The following is a 23,356-nucleotide window of genomic DNA, read 5'->3' as shown; positions in this document are numbered from 1 at the left end:
CCAAAAAATGGACGCCTTGTCGACTGGCGGCCTTGTTGATAAAGGAAGAATGATGCCATGCTCGCGTGTGCCACTGCTCAGATGTAGTACATAGAGTCTGCAAGTCTCTTGTTGACCATGATATCAACGCTCGCCGATCCAGCAGCGGCCGCCTCCAGCTGGTCCTGGTTATGGAGACGGGCCCTCGTGCAGACCAGGTCCGCAAAGTACGCCGGCGGGCAGATGCTCACAGCCTTGGTGGCGCGGTTGTACGCGTAGCACATGTCGTGCGTGAGCTTCTCCACATAGTTGGCCGCTCCGTTGCCGTGGTCCGCCTTGAAAATCTCATCGTAGATGACCGTGTACCGCGCAGGGCGCGCAGTGCCCTGGACGGCAGCGTGGGCCGTCAGGAAGAACTCCCAGTAGCGCGCCGTCGTGACGCCACGGTCAACAACGGTTGCGGGTTTGATGTTGGTGTTCTTCCCCGTCACCTCGCCTGTTGGATAGAAGCGTGTCTGGTGACGCTTGACAGAGACGATGATCGAGATGCGCGCCGTCTTCTCCGGTTTCAGTCCGCGCTGGGCGACCTCTTTGGCATACGCCTTGCGAATGCTAGGCAGTTCCTTGTCGATGACCTGCTCGAACTGGCTCTCAGAAACACCGTCTCGGAATATGACAATGTTCTCAGGGAGCTTGTTGCCATTGTGCCGACTCCACAGATCCAACCGGCTGGCAAACTTGTCCACCAGTGCGTCACCGAGCATCTCGACGCCACCAGCCTGGTTCCAGGCTATAGCCGGCCATTGAGCAAGGTCCGCGTCCAAGCTGATGACGAGGCCGACCTGGCTTTTCAGGTCTGCCGTGCCCGGGCCCTTTGCATTCATGGGAAGATTGGTTGGGTGGATGACATCGTATCCAACGAACATGGTAGACTTGTTTTTGACCATTGCAAAGTCATGCTTGAGCCTGTGGTTGATACCCCCAACCTTGAGGTTGACCTTGAGACCGATGTTGGTTGTGATTGATTGGTCGCTCTTGCCCTTGTCGAATTTTTGCTTCGTGACACACAGAGTGTGTATCCCTAGCTTAACATCGCCGAAAGTCTTGATAGCCCGGTATAGCTCAGTATCCCTGTCCGGAACGATCAAAATTGCAAGGGGTCCTGGCATGGAAAAAGTACCAAGGCCTTTCAGCTTCTGGTCCATTCCATTGTGAACATCCTGCATGATGCTTCCGTCGTAGACGCTGAGAGGATACCCGGCTACGGTGTTTTGGGCTTGTGTCGAGATGGCGATCCCCATTCTCTGCTGCCAGAACTTGAGCCACTCGTTTATCTGAGCTTTGAGGCCGTTGAGCTCAGACTCGCGCACATCCCCATTCCGCTTGACAAGAAACCAGACCACCTTGTTGATTGTTCTCCCCGCTTGTGCAACCTTGCGCCCTGTGAAATTCCAGGAGGCATTGCTGGGTGTCAACGGGCTTCCTCCCGCCATGTCAATCTGTGGGATAGGAAGAACCCGCGCTTGAACTGTGACCAGGTTCGGGCCAATCTCCACACCGAACGCATCTAGCAGAGGGTTGTCGTCGAGCTTCAGAAGGGCACGGCCCTCCTGTAGGATAGATTTCTCGTTCGGCTGAGGTGCTCTGCATGCGAACCTGATCATCTCAGCTGAGTCTGTGCCGCTGAGGGTTCCTCGGAGAGACTGTCCACCAAGAATAGTGCAGCGTTCGGCCGGAATATAGATAGGATTGCTCGTCGTTCCAACGTTCACAACAGGCAAGGACGCGTCTGTCTCCAGCTGGTATCGTTGCATGAAATAATCAGCAACACTGATGTATCCATCCCTGCTCAACTTCAGGCCCTGGCTTGAGTCCGCGCTCATGTAGAAAGAAACCCGATGCGGCCCTCCATATTGATGTACGAACCGAGGGGGTTTTGTCGGTTCTCTCTTGTTGCCGTCTCCCTTGACGGCTAATCCGATGATCGTCTTCTCAACCCGCTTTGGCCTGCCTTGGACGTCGAAGAGGTCGCAGAGCACGCGGGCCTTGGATATCGTCTTGGAGAATTGGGACAACTTTTGGCGAGTGTCGTATGTATTCGCTTCATAGCCTTTCATCTTGTTCAATGCAAGGCCCTTGAGTTGAGCAGATAGTGGACCCGAAGGGCGGAAGATGCCATGAGTGACATTCACGTTCAGCAAAAGCCTTCCGGTGGCGGGGCGAACACTTTGAAAGAAGCCGCGCATTATAAGTTTGGATCCATTGGACAGCAGCCTGCCTTCCTTCGGCCCTTGGTGCTGCACAAGGGGAAAGAATCGACTTCGTCCGACAGCGGCCACGTCCGTTGACTGCCGCAGTGCGTGCCCCATGATGATGTCCATGGCACTGATGATGTCATGATATTTGGGGAAGCCCTCAGAGTTCTCACGCATGTCCTGCAGCCACTCAGTGAGGTCGTGGGGATCCAGCTGCTGGAAGGGAGAAACCCTGACCATGAATTCAGGGCCCTGGCTCGCCGTTGAGTCAGGATCAAGAGGAGGCAAATGACATCGGACAATGCGGTCTGAGGGAACCTCAAACTCCTCGAGAGAGATAACCAGGTTCTTGAACTCTGTAGCGAAAGGACATTCGATCTGCAGAGTTGCCAAAGCAGCACTGATCACCTTCTGGAGGAGCTTGCCCTTCACTTCCTTGCCGGTTTGGTCAGCATACCCGGCTTCGAGATTGCATTGGTACAGCTTTTGCGGAATGTTGAGTCGCAAGTCAAAGTAGTTTGCTCGGATCACAACCGCTGCACCCCGGGTACCAAAGGATGGACGCTGTGGGAGTCTTCTGTGATCGACCGCAATAGATCCTCCAAGAGACATCTGACCCATCTGGGTAGCCATGGCCTTGGTATCCTTATTCAGAGAGGTAACAATGTCGTTCTCTAACTTCGTAATATCTGGACCTCGAGAGGAACTAAGACAATCCTTTTGTTAGTATTATGTTTGGTGATATCAAAGGGCAGTCTGGCAACGCACTTTTGGGCACGGGGTCCCCAGCCAGAGCTGTTTCGGGGCGGATTTCCGCGGCCGCGTCGGTTGCCACCACGGGGGGTACCACGTCCAGCTTGAGAATGTCGTGATGACTGGAGGCCAGATGACTCGCCTCCTTGGAAACCGCCTTGAGAAGGACCATCTGCAGCCTGAGGATACGACTGTCGGGCTTGGCCGCCTTGAGAGGGACCGGCTTGAGAAGCACCACCTCCAGCATGCCGTGATGCCTGGAGGCCACCTCCTTGAGCTTGAGAAGGACGACTCGCAATCTGAGACCATAACGGTCGGACTTGGTCGCCTCCACTGGGTCCGCCCTGAGGATCCTGACTGGGTGCCGCATTCCTGCCTTGGCCTTGACCTTGACCGCCACCAGGGCCTCCCTGAGATTGACTATCGGACATTATTTACGAATGTCCTCGCTCAATAGAACCTATCCAAAGGGCAAAAGTGCTCCAGAACAGTTGGTCTGTATGGGCGATGTTAGGAAATGTCACGATAGAGTATTGTGATGTGGGTGAGATGAGTGTATGAGAAGGGGCGAGGAACTAACTGGTGAGTGTGCCAACACGCCAGGAGATATCTATCAGGGTTGGGCTTGTTGGATGTTTGTTGGATGTTTGCTGGGTGTCTGCTGGAAGAGGTGACTAGCCAAAAAGTGACAGAAAAAGTCGCAATGAGTCAGCTCAGGCGTCGTTGATAGTGCAAGATGAGTGACTGTAGCTTGTCAAGCCGCCGACTGAGAAAGCAGAGAAGCACCTCTGTCAAGGCCGTGATATTGGTGTGTCGCCTCTCGAGAGATTTGACTGGGAGCGATGGGTGTGGGTAAGCAAGGAAAGGCACAACTATCCAAGACTATGGCTTCGAAGAGGGGAAGCAGGCACTTATGGCATAGCAAGGATGGAAGCAATGAAAGCACAGAGAAGCCTCAAGCCTGGTGGGATGGAGGCAAGGAAGTGATAGCCGGTGGAATCACGTCCGTGGAAAGCCGCAACAGGCCCAAGAGAAGGACCCAATGCGGTTGATATGCGCTGAGGTTGTTGCGTCCCGACAACAGCGCAAGACGAGGTTGCTGGAGAATGAATTTGAGAGTGTGTAGGGAAAATCAAGAAGGATCTGAGAGGGTCCAAGTCCAGAGCGATGTAGAGAGATGGAGAGAAATGGATAGAGAGAGACGGAGAGAGAGATGGAGAGAGATGGAGAGAGGGGTGGAGAGAAATAGAGAGAGATAGAGAGAGATAGAGAGGGCTGTTTGGGTTCGCTTGAGGTTGGAAGGCACCAGTGGCCTAATCCGGGGTGCAAACACCAGAGCTGCACCTGCATCTGCACGCTGAAGCCTTCCAAGGTTGGATCATATCCCTGCCCCTCCTCCCCTGGTTGTTGGGACAGCCCTGGAGGCATGAAGAACCTTGTACAAACATCAATCTACCGAACTGCGACATCCGATTGATAGCTTCAATTTACAGACTGCAGGTTGTTTGCTCTAACAACCTTGCCCTTCAAAGCAGCCATGAAGGGATGCATGAAAGAGTGTTTGACTAGGTAGGTTACTACATCCTGTCCAAAGCCAAGGGAACTGACCTTCCCATCGTGCCGGGAGGTCCAGCATCCTCTTGACTCCCCTCATCTTCTGCACACCTCGTCTTTCGGCTCATTGCTTTTTCCTCCCATCTGTGATCTACCTTCTCCTCCAATCAATGATGGCCTGCATCGCCAATCAAGGACGCTCACAGACCGGACTGTTTGGCCACCAAGATTTGATCTTGGAGCCCTTGATCTTCGTGTTTGTTGGCACTGCGCTATGGCTGGAACCATATACACAAGGCTATCTCACCCCTTTTGAAATGCAGACACACACCAGCAACCTTTATTTGCAACAAGGGCAGGCGTATTTTGTTATCTAATGCAATAGAGTCAAGACTGGAGACGGTGTCACTTTGCTTGCCATATTGAAATATGTAGGATCGAGTCTCATCTTGCCAAGATCCCAGCCATCCCAGCCGTCCAGTCAAGATTCTACAGTCGGTGGTGGTGTTGTGACACAGCTCTCGGCTACCTGCCTCGGTCACCCATCACAGCAGCCACTATTTGAACTCAGAGGTGGCCAACATAAGAAATAGCAGTTGGAACAGTGGACTTTTTGCTTTCAAGCGCTCACCATGAGTAAGTGAGCAGTTCACACGGGGCACGTACGGAGTAAGTCTTATTGACAAAGTCCACGGCGCTGAATTGCGCACGCTTCAGAGATCTGTAGACGAGGTGGCCAGGAGAATCAAAAAAAGAAAAAGAAAAACAAAGCCTTTCAATATCATGAGAAAACTCTTATACTTGGTTCCAAGCCACGGATGAGTGCAAGCGTACATGTTGCGACGGGGGTTGCTATGAAATGCTGTGCCAATCAAGTGTTTGTGCAACCTCAGCTACACCGGGTATCTCTATACAAATTGCTCCAACAAGATTCCTTGATCTGTTTTCTCCGTTCATGAATCCAAAGCCTCTAACACTTCGCCCTTCACCCAGACGTCCATGCCGATCTCATGATCTATTCGTCGACACGATCGTCCCTGCCGATCTCCACCCCCATCCTACTCCGTCTATTTCTCTTTCTCCCCCGTCCCAGTCCCTTCCTTCACCTCCCCTCCATCCTCCTCCGCAGATCCCTCTTCCACAGAGGACCCGGGATCCTCAATCTCTATCCCGAGCTTGCGGAAGTACTTTCGCCGCTTCGCCCGGCCCATGTTGGCAATCATGTTGTCCGTTGCCCTGCGAGCCCGCGGCGCGCCCGTGACCCAGTCCGTGATCAGGAACTGCGGCCCACCCAGCCCGTCCGGCAGGACGAACCCGGTGCCCTTGGAGCACCTCTTCATGCCCGCGTAAAAGGCCGACGTCGCCTTCGCGCGCGCCTTGTCCCGCTCTTGCTCTCTCTGCACGTCGCTCCGGGACTGAGGCTCCCAACAACTCGCACGTGAGCAGCCCTTGTCGGCCGGTTGCTCGGCAAGAGTGTTTGCCATCTTGAGAGTTCTCTTGAGCAAGGTTCTTGTGCTTGCTTGAGATTGGCTGTTTGAAGGATGGCGCTTGTGTCGACTGTTGATATAGTGGTGTCAGACACAGGAAGCCAGAGAGAGGCGTCGAAATGTGCCTACAGCGATGTCAGTTTAGAGGAACGATGAATGTGGAGGGCCCAGAGTAGGATTTTGCGTACTGTTGATGTGACAAACAGAGTCAATGACAACGGCAACAAATAGATTCCGTTGATGAAGAAAGGTTGTGCCGGTGTGGCTTGATTGATTGTTTGAGCAATCGCAGTCCGAAGCAGCCAGGTTGATAAAACGAAGGTAGGTCAGTTGCCAGAGCGTAGGTGAATGCTTGGAAACCAAAAAGGTGAAGAGTAGAGAGGACTGAATGGGTTCTGTTGGGAGAAGCGCAGTTTATATAGACAGCCTGGCAATGGTTTATATAGACAGCCTGGCAATGGCGCATGTTAGGTTTCCCTCAAAGTACGGTTCCCTTTCAAAAGGCCCTCACTATGTCCATGGTCGAGAGGTACTTCTGCCTTCATTGCACGTGAGAAGGTTGGTGGGTGGGAAAGGAGCAGGATGACGATGTCAATTAAGTAGGGCCAGTGCAGCCCAGAAGCTTCGGGCCACGGAGCCATTCAACTTGCGGTGTCGGTTACCTGCAGTCGAACTCTGGTTCGTGACTGGCATCATAGCAGTCACAAGCCCTGACAGTCACAACATCACATCACTGAGTTTGGGTTGGCGACAAGCAGTCTAGGAAACAAACAATTGTCCTTGCAAAGCTAAGAGAAAGCTATTCAGCGCCCATGGATGACAAAACTGCGAGGAGATACATTCTAGATCGTGAAGCATCAATCATAAACTTATTTTGTAAACTTACCCTTCTTCCTAACACGTTGTCCTGTAGGATTATTATGATGAATGGCCCTGGCCAAGGAGAACCAAGTTCGCAACATTCATGGCCGCCATGATCAACCACACCACAACAGCAATTCCCGCAACCAGCCACGAGTTGCCCATCTGGACCGGCCTCGCGTCACTGGGGGAAGTAACCTCCAAGTCGCTTCCGCTTGTGGCTGGCGAGCCTCGGAATCTTGCGTTTCCAGGGAGGACCGTCATGTACTTGTTGCGGCACGTGAAGTATATCAGAGGTGCTGTGACAAACGGCAGAACGATACTTAGCGCCACCTGAGTTCCGTTCAGAGCGGCATCCAGGCCTTTCCGTCCCACAGCTCCAGCAATGATGATGGACGGCGTAATGCTGATGGATCGGGTGATGAGTCGGCGCAGCCAAGGCTTCAGCGTCCAATTCAGTGCACCCTCGCTCACCATTTGGCCTGCTATTGTGCAGACAATCCCGGCCGAGATACCGGACAGCAGGAGGGCGAGGGCGAAGATTGTCCCTGCTGCAGGTGACAGACTGGTCGACAACAAGTCGTGGATGCCAAAGATATCTGCGTCCAGCGCTTCGGCATTCTGGTACAGGGAAGCCCCTGCCACGATGAGAATGGCCGAGTTGACAAACAGTGCAAAGGTAAACAGAGACACGGCAAGTTCGGTAATCGAGTACTTTAGCGAATGTTTAATCGCCGCCATGGAGGGGATGTACATCCCCTTCTCGTCGCTATCGTGAAGCGAAGAGGCCGCCGAGCTTGGGCGGACCGGGAGGAGACCGCGCTTGGTATCGTAGTCGCGGAGTCTAGACTGCACGATACCAGAGCCAAGGTACAGGCTGTGAGGCATGACCGTAGCGCCGAGAATTCCGCACGCTTGATAAAGGCCCTGTTGCTCCACAATAGCCCTTGAGGGCAAGTACCCTTGAAACACGTCGGCAACGGAAGTGTCCTTGATGATGGACAGCTCGATGCAGAAACAAACCACCACGGCCAGAACAAGAAACATGACAAAGACCTCGAAGGCACGGAGCCCCCTCATAGAACCGGAGGGCCGATAGAAGATCAGAATGATCATGACATCGACAATCGATATAGCGCACCCGGCGACAAGGGGTAATTGGGGAATTAAAAGATTAAGGGCAATCGCCGTACCGATGACCTAGAGTCGGGTTAGCCATCGAGAAGACAAGAAGAACCAGGAAGGGTTTTGTTTAAGCACCTCTGCGATATCAGTAGCTATGATAGCTCCCTCGGCCAAGAAATACAAGAAGTAATTGAGCCATCTTGGCAAAAAGGCACGACAAGCCTCGGCCAGGTTGAGGCCGCTGACAGTGCCCAGTTTGATGGACAGACTTTGAAGAAAAATAGCGAAAAGGTTGCTCAAAAGGACAATGAAAAGCAGGCGGAAGCGGTAAGTTGCTCCAGCGGCGATGTCGGTCGAGTAATTGCCAGGATCGACTATCAAAGGCGTTGTAAGTAATGTGACTGTGGTCAGGTTGCGGGAAGGTCTTGGCATCGCCCGACTTACTATACGCAACGGCGATCATGAACCCTGGCCCGACAAATTTGCCAAACGTCAGCACAGAGTGCTTAACTCTGCTGAAGACGCTGGCGGGCACCCGGCGACCACCGTCGCTGCCATCGCCATCGGGGCCAGATGGAGGATCTGGTGGTGCTGTATCACAGGCGCCAAAGGGTGTGCTGAATGCCTGACCATTGAGGGACTGGCGATTGGCTAGCACAGAGCCAAGACTCTCCGGGTCCGGGGTGGTGTCGAGGCCAGTGCCGGAGGCTGGATCGGAGCTCTGTCCCGCACTCTCTATCGGTGGGGGATCAGTCCGTCTCAATTCCCTCGAATTTGCGAGGCCATTGAGGTCTTGATTGGTGGTGAGATCATTCGAGAGTGCGTTCGGGCTCTGGTTGTACGCAGCGCTCTTGGGCGGTTCCTCGGTTCTCGAAGCGCAAATCATCTTGACCCCGCGGACGTGTGTCCGAATCCGCTTTCTGAGTCGAAAAATGAACCCCGGACTGTGCCCTCTCCGGGAAACCTGAACAGATCAATCAACTCGTATGAGAGAAAGAGCTGCCATCAAAGAGCCTAAAGAAATGCAAAAACCAAATTGCAAATGCTCGTAAATGGATCGCAAGACGAGTCAGACTCGACTCGTGGGCGCCTTCCGATATTATGTAAGTTTTTGAGGGTCACCTGTCTGTCGCGGTTTTACCCGGCAACGGAACGTCATTACCTCTCTCTTTGGACTCGTAAGGTTCGTTGCGATTCGAGCCGAACTAGCCCACACCTGCAGTTTTTAGCGCGATTGGTCTAGAACCCACGATCCTTTCTCTTCTGCCCGCGGAATCCACCCCCGGACCTGAGGGTGATCGTCGAAATGCTCGTGTTACTGGTTGCGCGCGTCTCGTGGATCAAGGTATCCAAGTCTTGTTCATCAGATCGCAAAGGACCTTCTGGAGATGCAAGTTCACAAGTTCAGAGGACCTGGAAGTATAGCGGTTGGAACGTAGAAGTCAAGAAGTTTCAGTTGTCAGCTTTTCGTATTCTTTTGCTTTTCCTTTATTCAAGAAAAAAAGAAAAACAGGCAGTTGAATGCCATCCGGGTTCTTGGCCGTGATTCACCACCTGCCTGGTGACCTCACTTCTACCACTCAATCGACTCCCCCTGTCAAACAAGCCCATGATGTGGATAAGAGTAGATGGCGCACGCCCACCCAATGCGACCCTTCCTCAACCGTGACCATGACTTGAAGTGTATGTACGCCATACATATGTGCAACCAGCGCCACCCGGCCTGGCAGCCCATGGTCGTGAGACCCGACCAATGAGCTTGCTAGAACTCTTGTTGAATCACCCTTGGTTCCCAAGCTCAGGATGCGGCCTCACAGTGCAGATGCTTTCGACACCTCGAGGGCTGCTTCGTGCCAGGATCTCTGCACAAACGCGCGCAGGGCTCGTGACAATGCTTTTACAGCATCGATAATTAATAATTTATCGCTGCTTCTTGCCCTCCTTCTTGCCAGCAGCCCTCTCGCGCTCCCTCTTGGCATAAATCTCAGCCGTAAAAGGGTTCTCGAACCGCAGAGCGACCAGGTACACGAGCAGCACCCAGCCAGTCAGCAAAATGCCGGCAGGCTTGCTGTAGACGAGGGCGGAGCCGAGGAAGCTCATGGTGGAGCCATAGTACATGGGCGCGTCAGTGACGTTGAAGGGGAAGCCCGTCACGATGTCGTCCATGAGGATGCCAAAGTAGTCACCGAGGAAAGTTCCAGTTATACCGAGAGCCCATGTGGACGAGATGACCAGAATATTCCCGCACGCGAGCAAGGCGTAGCCGATGTATGTGACGAGATCGCTATCGAGGAGCGGGTGCGAGGGCTGGTGTCGCAGCGCCCTCTCGTAGAGCAGATCACGGACGATACCGATGCTGAAAATGGTCGCAGCGAGGCCATAGCAGGCAGTCTGGGAGCGTCCGCCAAACAGCTTGGTCAGGACCTTGTTGTGGTATTCTAAGCATGTGATCGTTAGGATTTGTTCCACACCCGGAAATCAACATGTGCCACGGACCTTGTCTCGCAACAATGCTGTAAAAGATAAAGTGTTAGATACCATATTGAAGTCTGTTGGGTAAGATTGAAGAGCGGCCGCTCACTTACTTCCAGAAGAGGGGGTTGAAGGCGATGGAGCAGGCAGAGACTGTTCGATGTGTCCACGGTTAGGGAATGTCTTGCATGTGCGTGTAAACCACTCTACCTAGGTAAGGTAGTTATTGGTACGTACTGAACAAGCTCTTCTGGTCAAAGTCGACCAGCTTGGTCTGTGCATATGCAGGGGCCATGGTGAAATGTACAACAGCGGTGAATATTTGGCGATGGGCAGCTCGACAGGCGACACTGAAAACCAGAGAGAGATTGAGAGGAAATCAGAAACGAGCGAAATTGAGGATTTGCGGGCTGTACGGTTGTTGACTTCCAAGGTTCTATGAGCTTCGGACCAGTGACGAAAAAATTCCCGCTGGAGGGGACGCTTTGAGCTGTCAGTGTGGAGTCCTTGGGGGAGCTGCTGCGGGGCACCGTCTTGGCAAGCACGGCAGCCATGCTCCGCCGGCTTCAGGGCTGCGCTGCACTGGCCTGATAAGATGCTGGAGAGCTCGTGCTAAACATGTGCAAATCCCCTGACAGGGGCCACTGGCCCGTCGAAACAGAAGACGCCAGTGTCGCATGTCTGGTGCAGACCCAGCCAATCGCAGCTCGCCAGAGGGGGGAGATTGAGAACAGTTGTCCCTCATCACGACCGAGTCTCATAAAGTGACTGAAGAAATCTATTTCACAGCTTTCAGCAGCAGGCTGTTGATATGCTGTTGCTGTCTTTTTGTCATCGTTGAGCGTGTTTCTCCTTTCTCTGACCCCCTTTTGCATTCGTGCCTCTCCAAGCAACTGTCTGGAGATCAACTACATAGACACCGACTCAGACTCTTACACTCTCACGCCACGCCCGTCATGCCGCCCAAAAAGAAACTCCATCCGGCTATAGATCCCAACTCGTCCTTTACTCCCGAGAATTTCGAAAAGGAGCTCAAGGCTCTGGCAAGCAAAGCCAAGGATGAGACGTGGTTCAAAGCCTTCAAGGAACAAACCTCACCCTTTGTCAAGCCTCTCGTCCTGTTGACCCTCATCGCAGCCTATGCGAATGTTTCGCAGCTCGCCTTGTCTCCAGTCTATGGGTCAATACCGTCTTCAATATGGCATTCCAAAGTCGTTATGACGGCCTGTTTTGCCGGATGGTCTTCTAACCTTATTATGAACCGATACTTGCCCCTCAAGCCCCTTTACCTCCTTCCCGTGATAGCCCTCTACATCCCCATGGTTCAGTTTTATCTCTTCAAATTGAGTGATGTTCTGAGCGCCAGTTGGGGACCTCTGGTGACGGAGGTGTTGACACTCTTCCCTCTCATAGTCATCTCGGTCGCTTGCACGGCGACTTCTCTCGAGGGCGCCGACTTCAGCCGCCTCCCCAAGTGGCTTGGAGATGCCATGCCTGGGCTGGGCTCATGGGGCTTTTACTTGCTGGCAGAGAAGTATTCTGGCCAATATGTTGCGAGTTCCATGGGGAAGAATATATTCCAGACCCGGATGGGCCTCGAAGTGATCCTGGGAGCATGCTATGCGCTCTTGGCCCCTTCCAAGCTCCTCCTCTATGCCATCCCGGCCCTGCTGCACACTGCTGTCTTCAATACCCATGTGGCCTCTCCAATGGCGCTGCAGGCATTGAACAACGGCATAGCGTCCGAAGGGTGGACGGTCCTGGATCGACGGGAGTCGTTGACGGGGTACATATCTGTTCTCGAAAACCACGCCCAGGCGTTTCGCGTAATGCGATGCGATCATAGCCTCCTGGGCGGCGAGTGGATCAATTTCAAAGATGGCGATGTTGCGGAGCCGGTATATGGAGTGTTCGTCATGTTGGAGGCCGTGAGACTCGTCGAAGTCCCTCAACGTGTCAAAGACAGTGACGCGAAGGCGTTGGTCATGTAGGTTCAGTCTTCCTTTGACCCTGGTCACCCTTGATGCTAATGTCTTCCCATAGTGGACTTGGCATCGGAACCACACCCGCAGCTTTAGTTGCTCATGGTATCGATACTACTGTCGTGGAGATCGATCCTGTTGTCTACGACTTTGCATCCAGATATTTCCGCTTGCCGGCTAACCACACTCCTGTCATCGAGGATGCTATATCATACACCGACAGACTGGTCAATCAGACGGATGGCCGCAGATTTGACTACGTTGTGCACGACGTCTTCACTGGCGGCGCAGAGCCCGTACCGCTGTTCACCCTCGAGTTCTTTGAGAATCTTTCTGCGCTCTTGAAGCCCAATGGCGTTGTTGCAATTGTAGGGTCTATATACGCCCTCTCTCCTTGATATTCTTGGCTAATGGAAATAGAACTACGCTGGCGATTTTACACTCCCTCCTCCGGCAATGGTCATTCGAACTATCCGGCAGGTGTTCCCGTCGTGCAGAGTCTTCCGCGAGAATGCAAGGGATGAAGACGCCGTGGAGAAAGAGGGCAGGGACTTCACCAACATGGTCATTTTCTGCACCAAGCAGCAAAGCAAGCTGACCTTCCGGAACCCCGTTGAAGGCGACATGCTGAAGACCCATTCGAGGAAAGCTTACCTGATGCCCAAGCACGAAGTTCTGGATGAAGATTTCATCGGCGTCGAGAATGCTTCCATTATCAGGCGTAACGACACGCAAGAGCTGGTCAAGCACCACGAGAAGAGTGCTCTGGGGCACTGGTCAGTGATGCGCTTCGTCTTGCCTGCGAAGATTTGGGAGAGTTGGTAGGATAGAGAAAATTTTCTTTGTATGTGTTTGCATTACTCAAAATATGTCGTGTGTACCATTAATAGATATAACAATTGGGGCCAGTCAAATGCCTTGACGAAGCACATCTATCTACTTGGCCTCCTTGGGCTCAGGCTCCTTTGTCATCTCCTCGACCGCCATCTCGCGCCTGGACTCGTTGATATCCTTGATCCACTCCTGCAGGTACGCGGGCACCTCCTTGACCCTGTTGTACGGGCTCGGGATGGGCTCTCCCATGACGGTGTAGGCCGGCACGACGCCGTTCCAGACGCCGTCCATGACGGCCTCGTCCTCGAGGTCGCACCTCTCGTCGTGGGGCATGCCCTGGCGCACCTTGGCGCTGCCGTGCGAGACGCTCACCTTGAGGATGGTGGTGCTGCTCATCTCGGCCTTGTTGGGCGGCACGCGCGTGTTGCGCCAGCGGTCCGGCACCACGGCGTCGGTGATGAGCTCCATGGCGTACAGGCGCTCCGCGACGTCGGTCACGACGACGGCGTGCCCGAAGAGCACCGCCGAGCGGTAGTTGTAGCTGTGGGCATTGGGCGAGAGGGCCAGCACGAGCCCGTCAAAGTGCGTGGCCGCCACGGTGATGGGCATGCCGACGGCCTTTGGCTCGTCGCCCGTGGCGGCGGCGGCGGCGGAGTCGCGCGACAGGTTCATGATGCGCGAGGAGACGTAGCCGTGCAGGTAGAGGTCTAGCACGTCGCCCACGTCGGCGGAGGGCCGGGCGTAGGAGCCCATTTGGCCTAGCATGGGCAGGACGGCCGGGAAGGGGGAGCCCGGGGCTTGGAACGAGACATGGAGGATTGGCGAGGTGTTGACGATTCGGTGGATGGTCTCCAGGGCGTAGCTGGCTAACGGGGGAGGAAATCAAGGTCAACCATAGTACAGTACGGCGCAATGCGATAACTATACGTTGCATTTTGCCCTGTCCCATATCAACGTACCTTGTGCGTTCAGCCGCTTCACCGTGCTGAAGGGCTCTTTGGGATATTCCAATTCGTAACGAGGCATCTTTTGCGCCTTGTGCACTCGGGTCTTTCGTTCCTTCGGATAGGTATTTCGAGAGAGACAGAGCGAGAGAGAGAGGATACAGTCTTACAAGCAAGCTTTCACGATTCACACAAAGATCACCTGTAGCACTTTATACTGAATATCGATGCAGCGCTGTCGCCAACCACAAGCCTCTGTGACTCATTGAGAAGGAGAAGAATGATGGCAGCCACCTGTACGCCTACGCGCGAAGCAGATGTAGCTCTGGCGTAAACGGCGGGATAGGTAGGGACTCATTGGACTCATTGGACTCATTGGGAAAGCTAAGGCGAAATACGGCGCTCCTGACTGGTTGCTTCTACGCAGCTATCGCGATGCCATGGGGAAGGCCAAGGCCATGGAATTCGTAGAAGGAGGGGTTACTCAAGATACACCTCACGCGCACGCTAAACTGCTCGTAGTAAGTCCTCGCGATGCCGCGTGTGAGCCTACGGAGTACCTGACCAGCCGTAGAGGTCGTGATGCGCTAGCCTCCGTGGAAATCCCTTATCTCTCAACATGACCTGCAGTGTTATGCTGCTGAAGCGACCACTCCGCGTTGTGGTGGTGAAGGTCGGGGTCCAAGCATATATCGGCTTCGGCATCGAGCCGACGGCCCTCCACCGAGTCCGATGGCGGGCTTGTGTAGGAGGGGGGATTCCCGGGACTCTTTTAACACAATAGGCAAGTAGACACGATCCACCCAAAGCAGGTAGCTCGGCAGGATACATGCTGCTTGCCTGGGGCAAACGACATTCAGGTGATGACTCTTGAGCTGGATTTAGCCGATGACAGCTGCCATCTGGTTTGCTTGTCAAGCGCCAAGCCAGCCAGCCACAACTGTATGCCCAATGGTCTTTTCAATCACGCAGGTTGAAACGCAGAGATGCAGCAAACATGCCAGTGCAGAGGTGTGTGCTTTGAGGCTCGAGCTCAGGCCCCCAGCAAGCCCCTGACGGAGATTGCCAGAGTCCGAACCCAGCAAACGTGCGGCTTGGCAACAGCCACCTCGCCTGCTCACCCTCTCTTTTGTCATCCCTCCCTGCCCGCTTGACATCGATGAGCAGCGGCAGGAATCTTCTCTGCAGGCCATCCCGAGATAGCTTAATGCTCCTGGTCTTATTTGGTTCAGTGCCACCTTACCTAAAGTATGTTAATTGCTTGGTACTTTTCACCAGCCAGTGAGGACTGTACAAGTACTTGTACTTGGAGAACGTCGCTTCTATTCTTGATCCCTGCCTGGCATGTACTTTCCCCACCTCGCTTGTGCTCGAGCAACCACAGAGAACCTTGGAAAAGCACGGGCTTCCTGAATGGTCAGCAACCTCAACGTAGGACCGGATCTCTCATCGCAAGCACCGGCCTCTCTACGAAGCTGCGAAGTAGTTACCTCATCTGCTCCTCTTGGCTTTCATCGGCATCTTTCATCCCTTCAAACAGACTCGCAAGCCGGATGCTCGCTCCTTCTCACGACATCGGCACGGCTCTCTTTACCCACCAACCACCTCACACAGTCTCCGAAGGCAAGCCTTATGCGGCTTTTTGGAACAGCGTTACAAGCTCCCTCTTTCACCACCAGCCTGCCTTTTTGCCTAAGAGGGCAACACCCCATCTGGCGGGTGCAAGATCTTGTCGCCTTTGGGAAGTCAAACTCGTGTGCCCGCTAAAAGTCTTCGCCGCCTCATGTAACGTCTCGGGTTTCAAGTGAAACAGACGTTGACAGGGGCCCACGCTGCGCACCATAGGCTTGGGCCTTGTCAGCCTTGCATCTGGGCCAATCACCCCTGCCCCGTCCCGGTCGGCATGAACGACAAATCTAGAGATCTCCTACAAGGTCTGGCCCCGAGCTTGTTTGAGACCTCGTTCCACCAGCTCACTAGGTGAGGAATCTGCCCCAAGGGCAAGAGGCGCAAAGGCGGTACCCCCATCCACACCGTCGTGACAGGTGTGGGCTGTTCAGCTCCAGCACGCGCCGCCCAGCGGTGGACCGTGGACAACGAATGGCCTGCCCTCGGCCAAATGTGATGCTTGTCACAGACCCATGCATGTTACGCTCGTAGGTCCAGCTTGGCTGGTCTGTCCTATCCAGCATCTCCTCTCTGTGTGATGCCTTTCTCTCCTCTTTCACACATCATCAAGTGGCCAAACAGTGGCTTGGTCCGATCCGAGGCGTCACTGTCCACCAAACTGAGCATCATGAAGTGTTAGGTACACGCTCGGGATGACTTCATTCTTTCCTCTGATTATTTAATACTATTTTTGTCCCATTGACTGGGCTTTCCATTCTTTGCCGGCCTTCATTCTCAGCCACCCGGCGCCGCCGAAATGGCGATTCCAGGAGCTACCCAGGCCCTGATCGCGGCTTTTGCATTGTGAGTTTGACTTGGATCGCGTATAGTCCTATGCGGGGATGGTAAAGACTCATTTCTGTGTAGCGGCATTGTTGTCAACTCTGCGTCGGCTGCCCTTTTCCTCAACGTCAAGGGTCATGGCTCCTCGATACTACGTGATGGCCCGAGGCTGGTCCTCATTACATTCCTTCTCAGCGCTGCCCTGTGGGCTCAAACAGACTTTATATCGATATTCATAGAAACGGCTGCGACCACTTCTTGCCAGGTCGGCATCATCTTTTCCACCCTTTTCGACCAGCTTGGGCGGTTCTCGATCGAGCAGTATTTGTTATGGGTGGTAAACGGCGGGTCGAAATCGGGAATCGGCCAGCTGGGACCGCAGATTCTGGTTGGGATCCGATTCGTGTTGGGAGCAGTGTTTGTTGGATTCTCCCGGCCGCAGACCGTGCCGGTCTGCATCCCGATATCTTCAGTTCTCCCGTTGGCAATCCTGGTGGTCGTTCTTGATGCGGTCATCATTGCTACTTTGGCAGCAAGGGCATTCTTTGCTGGAGTGCTGAAGGACATCAGAGAATCCAGCACTGACGCGGCCAGGGGAAAGGCGATACTGCTTGTCCTCGTTGGATTGACCCTATGGACTGCGGTAGGTCTCCGTATGCAATTTGCCCTGAGATGGCCGACTAACATATCGTAGACGAGTGTGACCATGCTCCTTGGTATGGAGACAATGGAGCTCACCTTCAGAACCACTGTACCCGCTGCTGGACTCATCTGTTTGCTATGTAAGTGTACTGTTTTGTTTGACCTGGCAGACTGGGTGCTGACCAAGGGAAAAGTCGCCGTCACGGGTTGCGCTGGGGCTATCACCCTGGAGAGGACGAAGCATTCAAGACAACCAGAATCGCCTAGGCGACGGGATCTCACCACAGACCGCTCTTTGTCTACCTCTGACTCAGACGAGTACCCTCCAAATCGCTACGAAGATCTGAAGCGTGGCGAGATCTTGTCCATCACGGCGTTTGTGCAGCCTCAGACCAGTGACAGGCCCGGTGGCCTTCCCAAGATCTCACGGCCGATCACCGGATTCAACGGTATGGGCGGGGTGCCCGTTCAGGGCCAACTGTTCCCTCCTATCAGAGGTCCTTTGGATAGTCATACTGTTGAGCCTCGAAGAACCGAGACAAAGCCCGAGGCGAGACAGAAGCGATCCCTTTTCGACTTGAAGCGCGGACCTGCTACCGATGGAGGCCTTTCCATCTCCAGTCCTATCTTGCAGGCTAACGGAAACCAGAATCCCTTGAACAAGATTCCGACCATCGACCTGGAGACTGCTGCACGAAACGAACGCGAAAGACGGGCAAATGACCTACAGAGAGAATCCGCCTTGATTGCAAAGCGACCAGCGCCTCAGCCACCAAGCATGCCGCCAGCGGAGGCCGTGAAGCGAGCAGTGAGTTTCAAACGCAAGGAGGTTGCCTCAATAGGGTCACAGCCCAGTTTGCCTTCAAGTCTTGAGCCTATGCCCAGTGTTGCAGCAACCAGCTCTGCACAACTTTCACCAGGGGTTGAGGAAATTCGCCGCCGCTCTCCCCGACAGGTACCGACTGATCTGCGCAACAAGGGCACCCAGCCTACTCCCTCTCCTAAACCCCCGGCAGTCGTTCCGTACCAGCCACCTGAGAGCACAGGGGTAGAAGAATCCGAGCCAGTCGAGGAGAAAGAGGCTCAGGCTGCGCGGCGCGTCGACATCCGTCCTTCCCGTGGACTGGCACCTTCTCCAAAGACGCCCCCTCCGGAGCCTGTCAAGACCGCTCTACAAAGGCGACCAACGAATGGGCTTCCAGGCAACCCAAGAGCTATGGCTGTGAAGCCGCTAGCCAAGGAATCAACGCAACAGCGACAACAGACCGTGATGTTCATGAACAACATAGTCTACGACGATCCTTCAGTTGTGCAAAGCATCATCGACAATGCCAATCCCAAAATGGCTAACAAGGAAGTCGACAACGACAATTCAATGGATCGCTCTGCTTCAGTAGTACATCGACCCAGGCCGATCCCGCGGAAGCCAGAGAAAGACCGTGCTATATTCCCGGCCGAACCGTCACCTAATCAATCACATAGACGGTCACGATCGGGCGGTTCGATCATCTCCCGAAAGTCGATCCTGCGATCTGCTCCTGGTAGCCCGACACAGCTTCCTCCTCTACCTCCACCGCCCAAGGGCTTCGGCAACTCCGAGAGACCTCACCCGAACGATACGAAGAGCATGACTTTCGATGAAAAGATGAACTTGTTCTATTCAGGACCGTCCAGTGGTGGTGATCGCACAACAAAGCGGCGATCATCCATCCCTGAGATGCCTAAAATCCCTCTGAATTTCATGGACGTGTCACCGACAACGGAGGACTTCGAGAACGAGCGGAGAGACTCGAAAGCCACGCATAGAACAACGAGGACATCGATCAAGACGGAGAGTCTATTCGAGGAAGCCGAGATGTCTCTTGTCGAGCCTTCGATGAGCCGTGGTACAGGTACGGAGCGCGGTGAGAGCATGACAGACGACCTCGGCAACTCTTGGCTCCCCGAAGTTGCTCCTACTACGGAGAGACCACCTCGTCCCTTTGCCGATGAGACCGCGAAGCGTGCCTCATCTCCGATAATCCCGCCGGTCAGGGAGTCTGCCATGACTGAAAGCACAAACCGAACGAGCTCCAACCGGACTCAGGATGATGCTAGCTCCAACTGGGGCTCAGTGCATTCCCCTATCGCTATCAATATCCCGACCAGTCGCTTCAACGCTCGTTCAACTTACATCAAGAGTGCAGAGAAACAAGAACCTTTGTTTCAGCTCGCGAGCACAGTGTATCAGGACCCAGGGAGTGCCAAGCGGACACTCGAGCAACCCATGCCCAAGGGATGGCATCGCAGAATCGGCGATGAGCTGCCAACCTTCTCTGAGAGGAAGGAGACAATGCGAACAAGAAAGATGCCGCCCCCGATGCCCCTTCAACTTGGGCCACCCTCAACAAAGAACCCCGTCATTCCTAAGGCAGCTGAGCCCTCGCCTCTGGAATCGCCCGAGCATGCAATTAAGTATATCCAGGATCAACTGAAACAATTTGAACAGCCTGATCCGGCTTCGTTTGATAGTCCCGGGCAGCGATTTGCGCTGCTCCAGAACCTGGAGAACGAGATGGACATGCAAGAAGGCCAGTGGCAGCAGATGCATCACAACATGAGAGATTCCACCTCCACCATGAGAACCTCTCCTACTACAGAATCACGCCGTGAGTCTCTCGTCAGTGTAACCACGAGGGAGCCGTCAAGAGATTCTAGCGTCCGCATGACCCTCGCTGATAGAAGAGCTTCTCGCCGCTCGCGCATGCGCAGTGGCGGTAGCTATAAGTCGGAGGATGCTGGCGATCTTCTTGATACCATGGACAAGGGACGAGCCAGCGTCTGGCAGCAACGGATCGCTGAGGCGCAGATGGAGTACATGGAAAATGCGAACGAGCTCCAGGTTCATCGAACTCGGACCATGCTTTCCATGGCCCAGCTCGGCAGCCCTACCCCGCCTGAGTCTGACGAGTCCGATGTGGAGGAGATTTCAAGACCCAAGAGTATTAACGCAATCGTTGAGGCGACTGATGTTGCTCCCGCGCCAAAAGCCCTATGGACCCAATCAAGCCAGAAGGCTACCCAGCCTACCGCCATGCTATGGGAGCTATCCAAGGACCACACTGAGAGCGCTCCGTCTCCAGTGACAGTCTCCATGGCGGCCGAGCCCTCCAGGCCTGCTGTGCGAAAGCAAGAGGAATCCATGACCATCCAAAGCTCAGAGCTCTGGCGACTCTCTGTCAAGACTGTGAAGACCAAGTCTCACTCAGGCCTATGGCAGCCTCCATATGCTCGTGCACCTGTACCATCACAGACCACAGCACCTCCCCATACCACGGAACAGCAATCGAAGACCGTGCAAAAGACACCTCGCCCCCTTACCCAGCGGCCCCCTAGGCGGACCAGGCGAGTAACTCTACTTCCTGACATCGTAGAGAACCCCGAGCCTCTCCCAGACAAGCGAGGGACGCTTGGTATCTTCCAATTCCCGTGGGGCGAAAAGTCAGACACGGCCACTATTCAGCCTCGTAACACGGCGATGTTCATGGCCATGCCGGGAACGATGAGCTCCGGTGGATCAGCAGTCGTAAATGCAGCACTCGAGGCTAGGTCCAAACAACTCGAGGCGGCTGAGTACTCTTCATCGTTCTTTGATGACTACGATGATGAGAAGCGGGACTCTGACGAGTATGGTTCTGACGGCGATGATTTCGATGACTTCGACGAGACCACCTTGTGGGAGATCGCCAGTCTCCTGAAGACGGACAGTGTTCCCTCCAGGGACAGCTTGATCCCGTCTGAACCTTCGTCTGAACGTTTCTCGATCGGTGACTACATTAGCGAGGTCCCATCCGATGAGGAGAACGAAGACAACGAGGACGATGAGCATCGTGAGTCGATCATCGTTGGCATTGAGGACGGCATTGCTACTGCTGTGCGGCCCAAGCCAACCATGCTCTGGACATCAGGCAGCAAGAACGTCAAGCGCAGGAGTGGTCACGGATTAGGACTTCCGAACCCAGATGCGGCAACATGGATGAAGTATGACGACGTGCAGGAAACTGTGCGTGCTAAGCCGCGCCGCGCTTCCATCGCCATGATTGAGAGCACCACCCTCTGGAGCGCGACACAGTCGGTGCAACACTCGGCGCTGTGGACTGCCCGCAAAGAGATGAAGTTGAGGGGACAGCATAGTCGGGGCCTCGCCCAGCCGGATGAGAGGACCTGGCAAAAGTACGACCTCGTCCAGGAGACGGCTCGCGCCAAGCCGCGCAAGGCCGAGCCTGCCACGATCGAGAGTGCTGACCTCTGGTCGGTGCCGCCCACCACGGAAACGAAGCGCTACTCCGGCACATGGGTTGACCAGGGCCGCATCCAGAAGAGGCGGAGGTCAAGGAAATTTGTTGGGACTTCTCTATGGGCTCCTCCTGTAGCCCCTGCAGCTCCTGCAACAGAGAACAAGGGCTTGTTCCGTGTCGAGCCCACTCACCCAGACAACCGTACTACGGAGGCAGAACCCGCCGCACTCGAGATGGATCGCAAGCCCCGAACGATCGAGGAGAAGCCTCTGGAGAAGTTCGTGTCCAGCAGCCTTTGGACTGCCGCCCCTGCGTCGGCGACCACTGAGCGGGTCTGGATCCTGGAGAAAGAGCCTGTGCCCGAACCTGTGGTCCTTGACGATACCATTCCCAGCACCAACGTTGGCGTGAAACAGCCAACCTGGTGGGAGAAGATGAAGGCGCAAGCTGGTCTCTCTGCCGTGCCAGTGCCACCGATGGCCCAGCCTGTTGAAAACGTGCCGCTACGACAGCAGTTCAGGCGCAGCGTCGCTTTCCGAGCCGACTGGGATGGCGAGCTCCAAGCTGCAGTTGCCGCCAGCTACCCGCCGCAGAAGAAGCAGCCCAAAACCCGCCAGGCTGCATCTGAGGAGCAGTGGGATGACGCGCTGAAGCAGGCACTCGCTGACAGCTATCCCAAGACCGTCAAAAAGCCTCAGGCTACCAATGCCGACTGGGAGTCTGCCCTCCAAGAGGCCATCTCTCTGAGCGCCCCGGCTCCGCAGGTGTCCAATGACGACAGCAACCAGGCCATGATCATGGCGCAAATCGAGGCCTTGGAGCAGGAGAGGCTCTTTGTCGAGCGGGCGATGCGCGGAGATGCCGCCATCCCCGAACCCAAGCAGGAAACGACGCAGCTGTGGTCCCGACCCGAGCAGCTCAATATCAAGGCTGCCCAGGCCGTCGAGGGACCGATGTGGACGCCCGGCCCCAAGACTGAGTCGCGCCCGGCGTCTCTTCTGCCGCAGTCCAACGAAGACGCGGAGGAGGCCGGCCACAGGCGATCCAAGTCGCGCAAGGAGCAGCGCCGCGCGGAGATCCGGGCCCAGATCGCGGCGCTCGAGAACGGCGCGGACCCGGCCGAGCTCGGCTTGGCAGTCGGCGCTGGCATGCAGGGGCAGAGCATGTGGTCTTCGTCGTCGTCCAAGGGGGACGGCGAGAAGGACTGGCTGGATGAGTCGAGCAGGAAGCGGGAGAGCGGCGGTGTTGTGCTGAGGTATTGAAGGAGGTGGATGGGGCCGGAGGAGCAGTGACGTGCCAGAGATAAAGGGGGGTGTGGAGGTTGGAAGCTTTCGTTTTTTATCCCTTGTAACACTGCACTGCCCTCGTGCAGCAGAGTCTGTGTCTGTATTAAAACCGCCCTCGCGTCCTGAGGAGAAAAATTCCCTTGTAATGCGCCATCTTGGAGGCCCATTTCATCTACTGTCCTTTTCTTATACTTTGTTGTCTTGTAGCTTCATTTTAAAAAATAAGACCAATCAAACAATCTTAACTTCACGGGACATCAACCACGAGTAATAGAACACACATCACGACAAGGAAAAACGACTTGAAATATTCAACTCTGGTCTATAGGGTATCTAAGTTACGTTACTTTTTTAATCCATGCCCCCCAGCTGACTGAAACAGTTTTACGCTTAATTTTTGTGGTCATCAAATTTGGTCATTTTTTGTATGTCTAATGTTTTCCGAATGCAGTCA

At 54.6% G+C, this 23,356-nt stretch overlaps 7 protein-coding genes across 7 annotated transcripts; 2 read left to right on the top strand and 5 right to left on the bottom strand.

Moving 5' to 3' along the window:
- Positions 1-77: 77 nt before the first annotated feature.
- On the bottom strand, positions 78-3,418 carry E0L32_001364 (uncharacterized protein; the record flags this gene model as incomplete). The annotated part of the gene is made up of 2 exons (XM_031135435.1): positions 78-2,940; positions 3,003-3,418. The coding sequence occupies 2 exons, from the start codon at positions 3,416-3,418 to the stop codon at positions 78-80; spliced, it is 3,279 nt and encodes a 1,092-aa protein (XP_030991878.1).
- Positions 3,419-5,608: 2,190 nt separating this feature from the next.
- E0L32_001363 (uncharacterized protein) lies at positions 5,609-6,025 on the bottom strand (the record flags this gene model as incomplete). The annotated part of the gene is made up of 1 exon (XM_031135434.1): positions 5,609-6,025. One exon carries the CDS (start codon positions 6,023-6,025, stop codon positions 5,609-5,611), a length of 417 nt encoding a protein of 138 aa, XP_030991877.1.
- A 921-nt stretch (positions 6,026-6,946) lies between these two features.
- Positions 6,947-8,900, bottom strand: E0L32_001362 (uncharacterized protein; the record flags this gene model as incomplete). The annotated part of the gene is made up of 3 exons (XM_031135432.1): positions 6,947-8,089; positions 8,150-8,388; positions 8,459-8,900. The coding sequence occupies 3 exons, from the start codon at positions 8,898-8,900 to the stop codon at positions 6,947-6,949; spliced, it is 1,824 nt and encodes a 607-aa protein (XP_030991876.1).
- Positions 8,901-9,934: 1,034 nt separating this feature from the next.
- On the bottom strand, positions 9,935-10,781 carry E0L32_001361 (uncharacterized protein; the record flags this gene model as incomplete). Its single annotated transcript, XM_031135431.1, has 4 exons — positions 9,935-10,452; positions 10,511-10,527; positions 10,600-10,639; positions 10,724-10,781. The coding sequence occupies 4 exons, from the start codon at positions 10,779-10,781 to the stop codon at positions 9,935-9,937; spliced, it is 633 nt and encodes a 210-aa protein (XP_030991875.1).
- A 661-nt stretch (positions 10,782-11,442) lies between these two features.
- E0L32_001360 (uncharacterized protein) lies at positions 11,443-13,293 on the top strand (the record flags this gene model as incomplete). Its single annotated transcript, XM_031135430.1, has 3 exons — positions 11,443-12,473; positions 12,530-12,836; positions 12,889-13,293. The coding sequence occupies 3 exons, from the start codon at positions 11,443-11,445 to the stop codon at positions 13,291-13,293; spliced, it is 1,743 nt and encodes a 580-aa protein (XP_030991874.1).
- A 111-nt stretch (positions 13,294-13,404) lies between these two features.
- E0L32_001359 (uncharacterized protein) lies at positions 13,405-14,067 on the bottom strand (the record flags this gene model as incomplete). Its single annotated transcript, XM_031135429.1, has 1 exon — positions 13,405-14,067. One exon carries the CDS (start codon positions 14,065-14,067, stop codon positions 13,405-13,407), a length of 663 nt encoding a protein of 220 aa, XP_030991873.1.
- A 2,604-nt stretch (positions 14,068-16,671) lies between these two features.
- Positions 16,672-22,878, top strand: E0L32_001358 (uncharacterized protein; the record flags this gene model as incomplete). Its single annotated transcript, XM_031135428.1, has 4 exons — positions 16,672-16,718; positions 16,782-17,340; positions 17,392-17,479; positions 17,534-22,878. 4 exons carry the CDS (start codon positions 16,672-16,674, stop codon positions 22,876-22,878), a joined length of 6,039 nt encoding a protein of 2,012 aa, XP_030991872.1.
- Positions 22,879-23,356: the final 478 nt, after the last annotated feature.

This window comes from Thyridium curvatum, assembly GCF_004353045.1.
Source record: "Thyridium curvatum strain D216 chromosome Unknown NODE_5_length_802575_cov_81.998223, whole genome shotgun sequence".
NCBI classification, from domain to species: Eukaryota; Fungi; Ascomycota; class Sordariomycetes; order Thyridiales; family Thyridiaceae; genus Thyridium; species Thyridium curvatum.
This window is presented reverse-complemented; position numbering and strand designations above follow the sequence as displayed.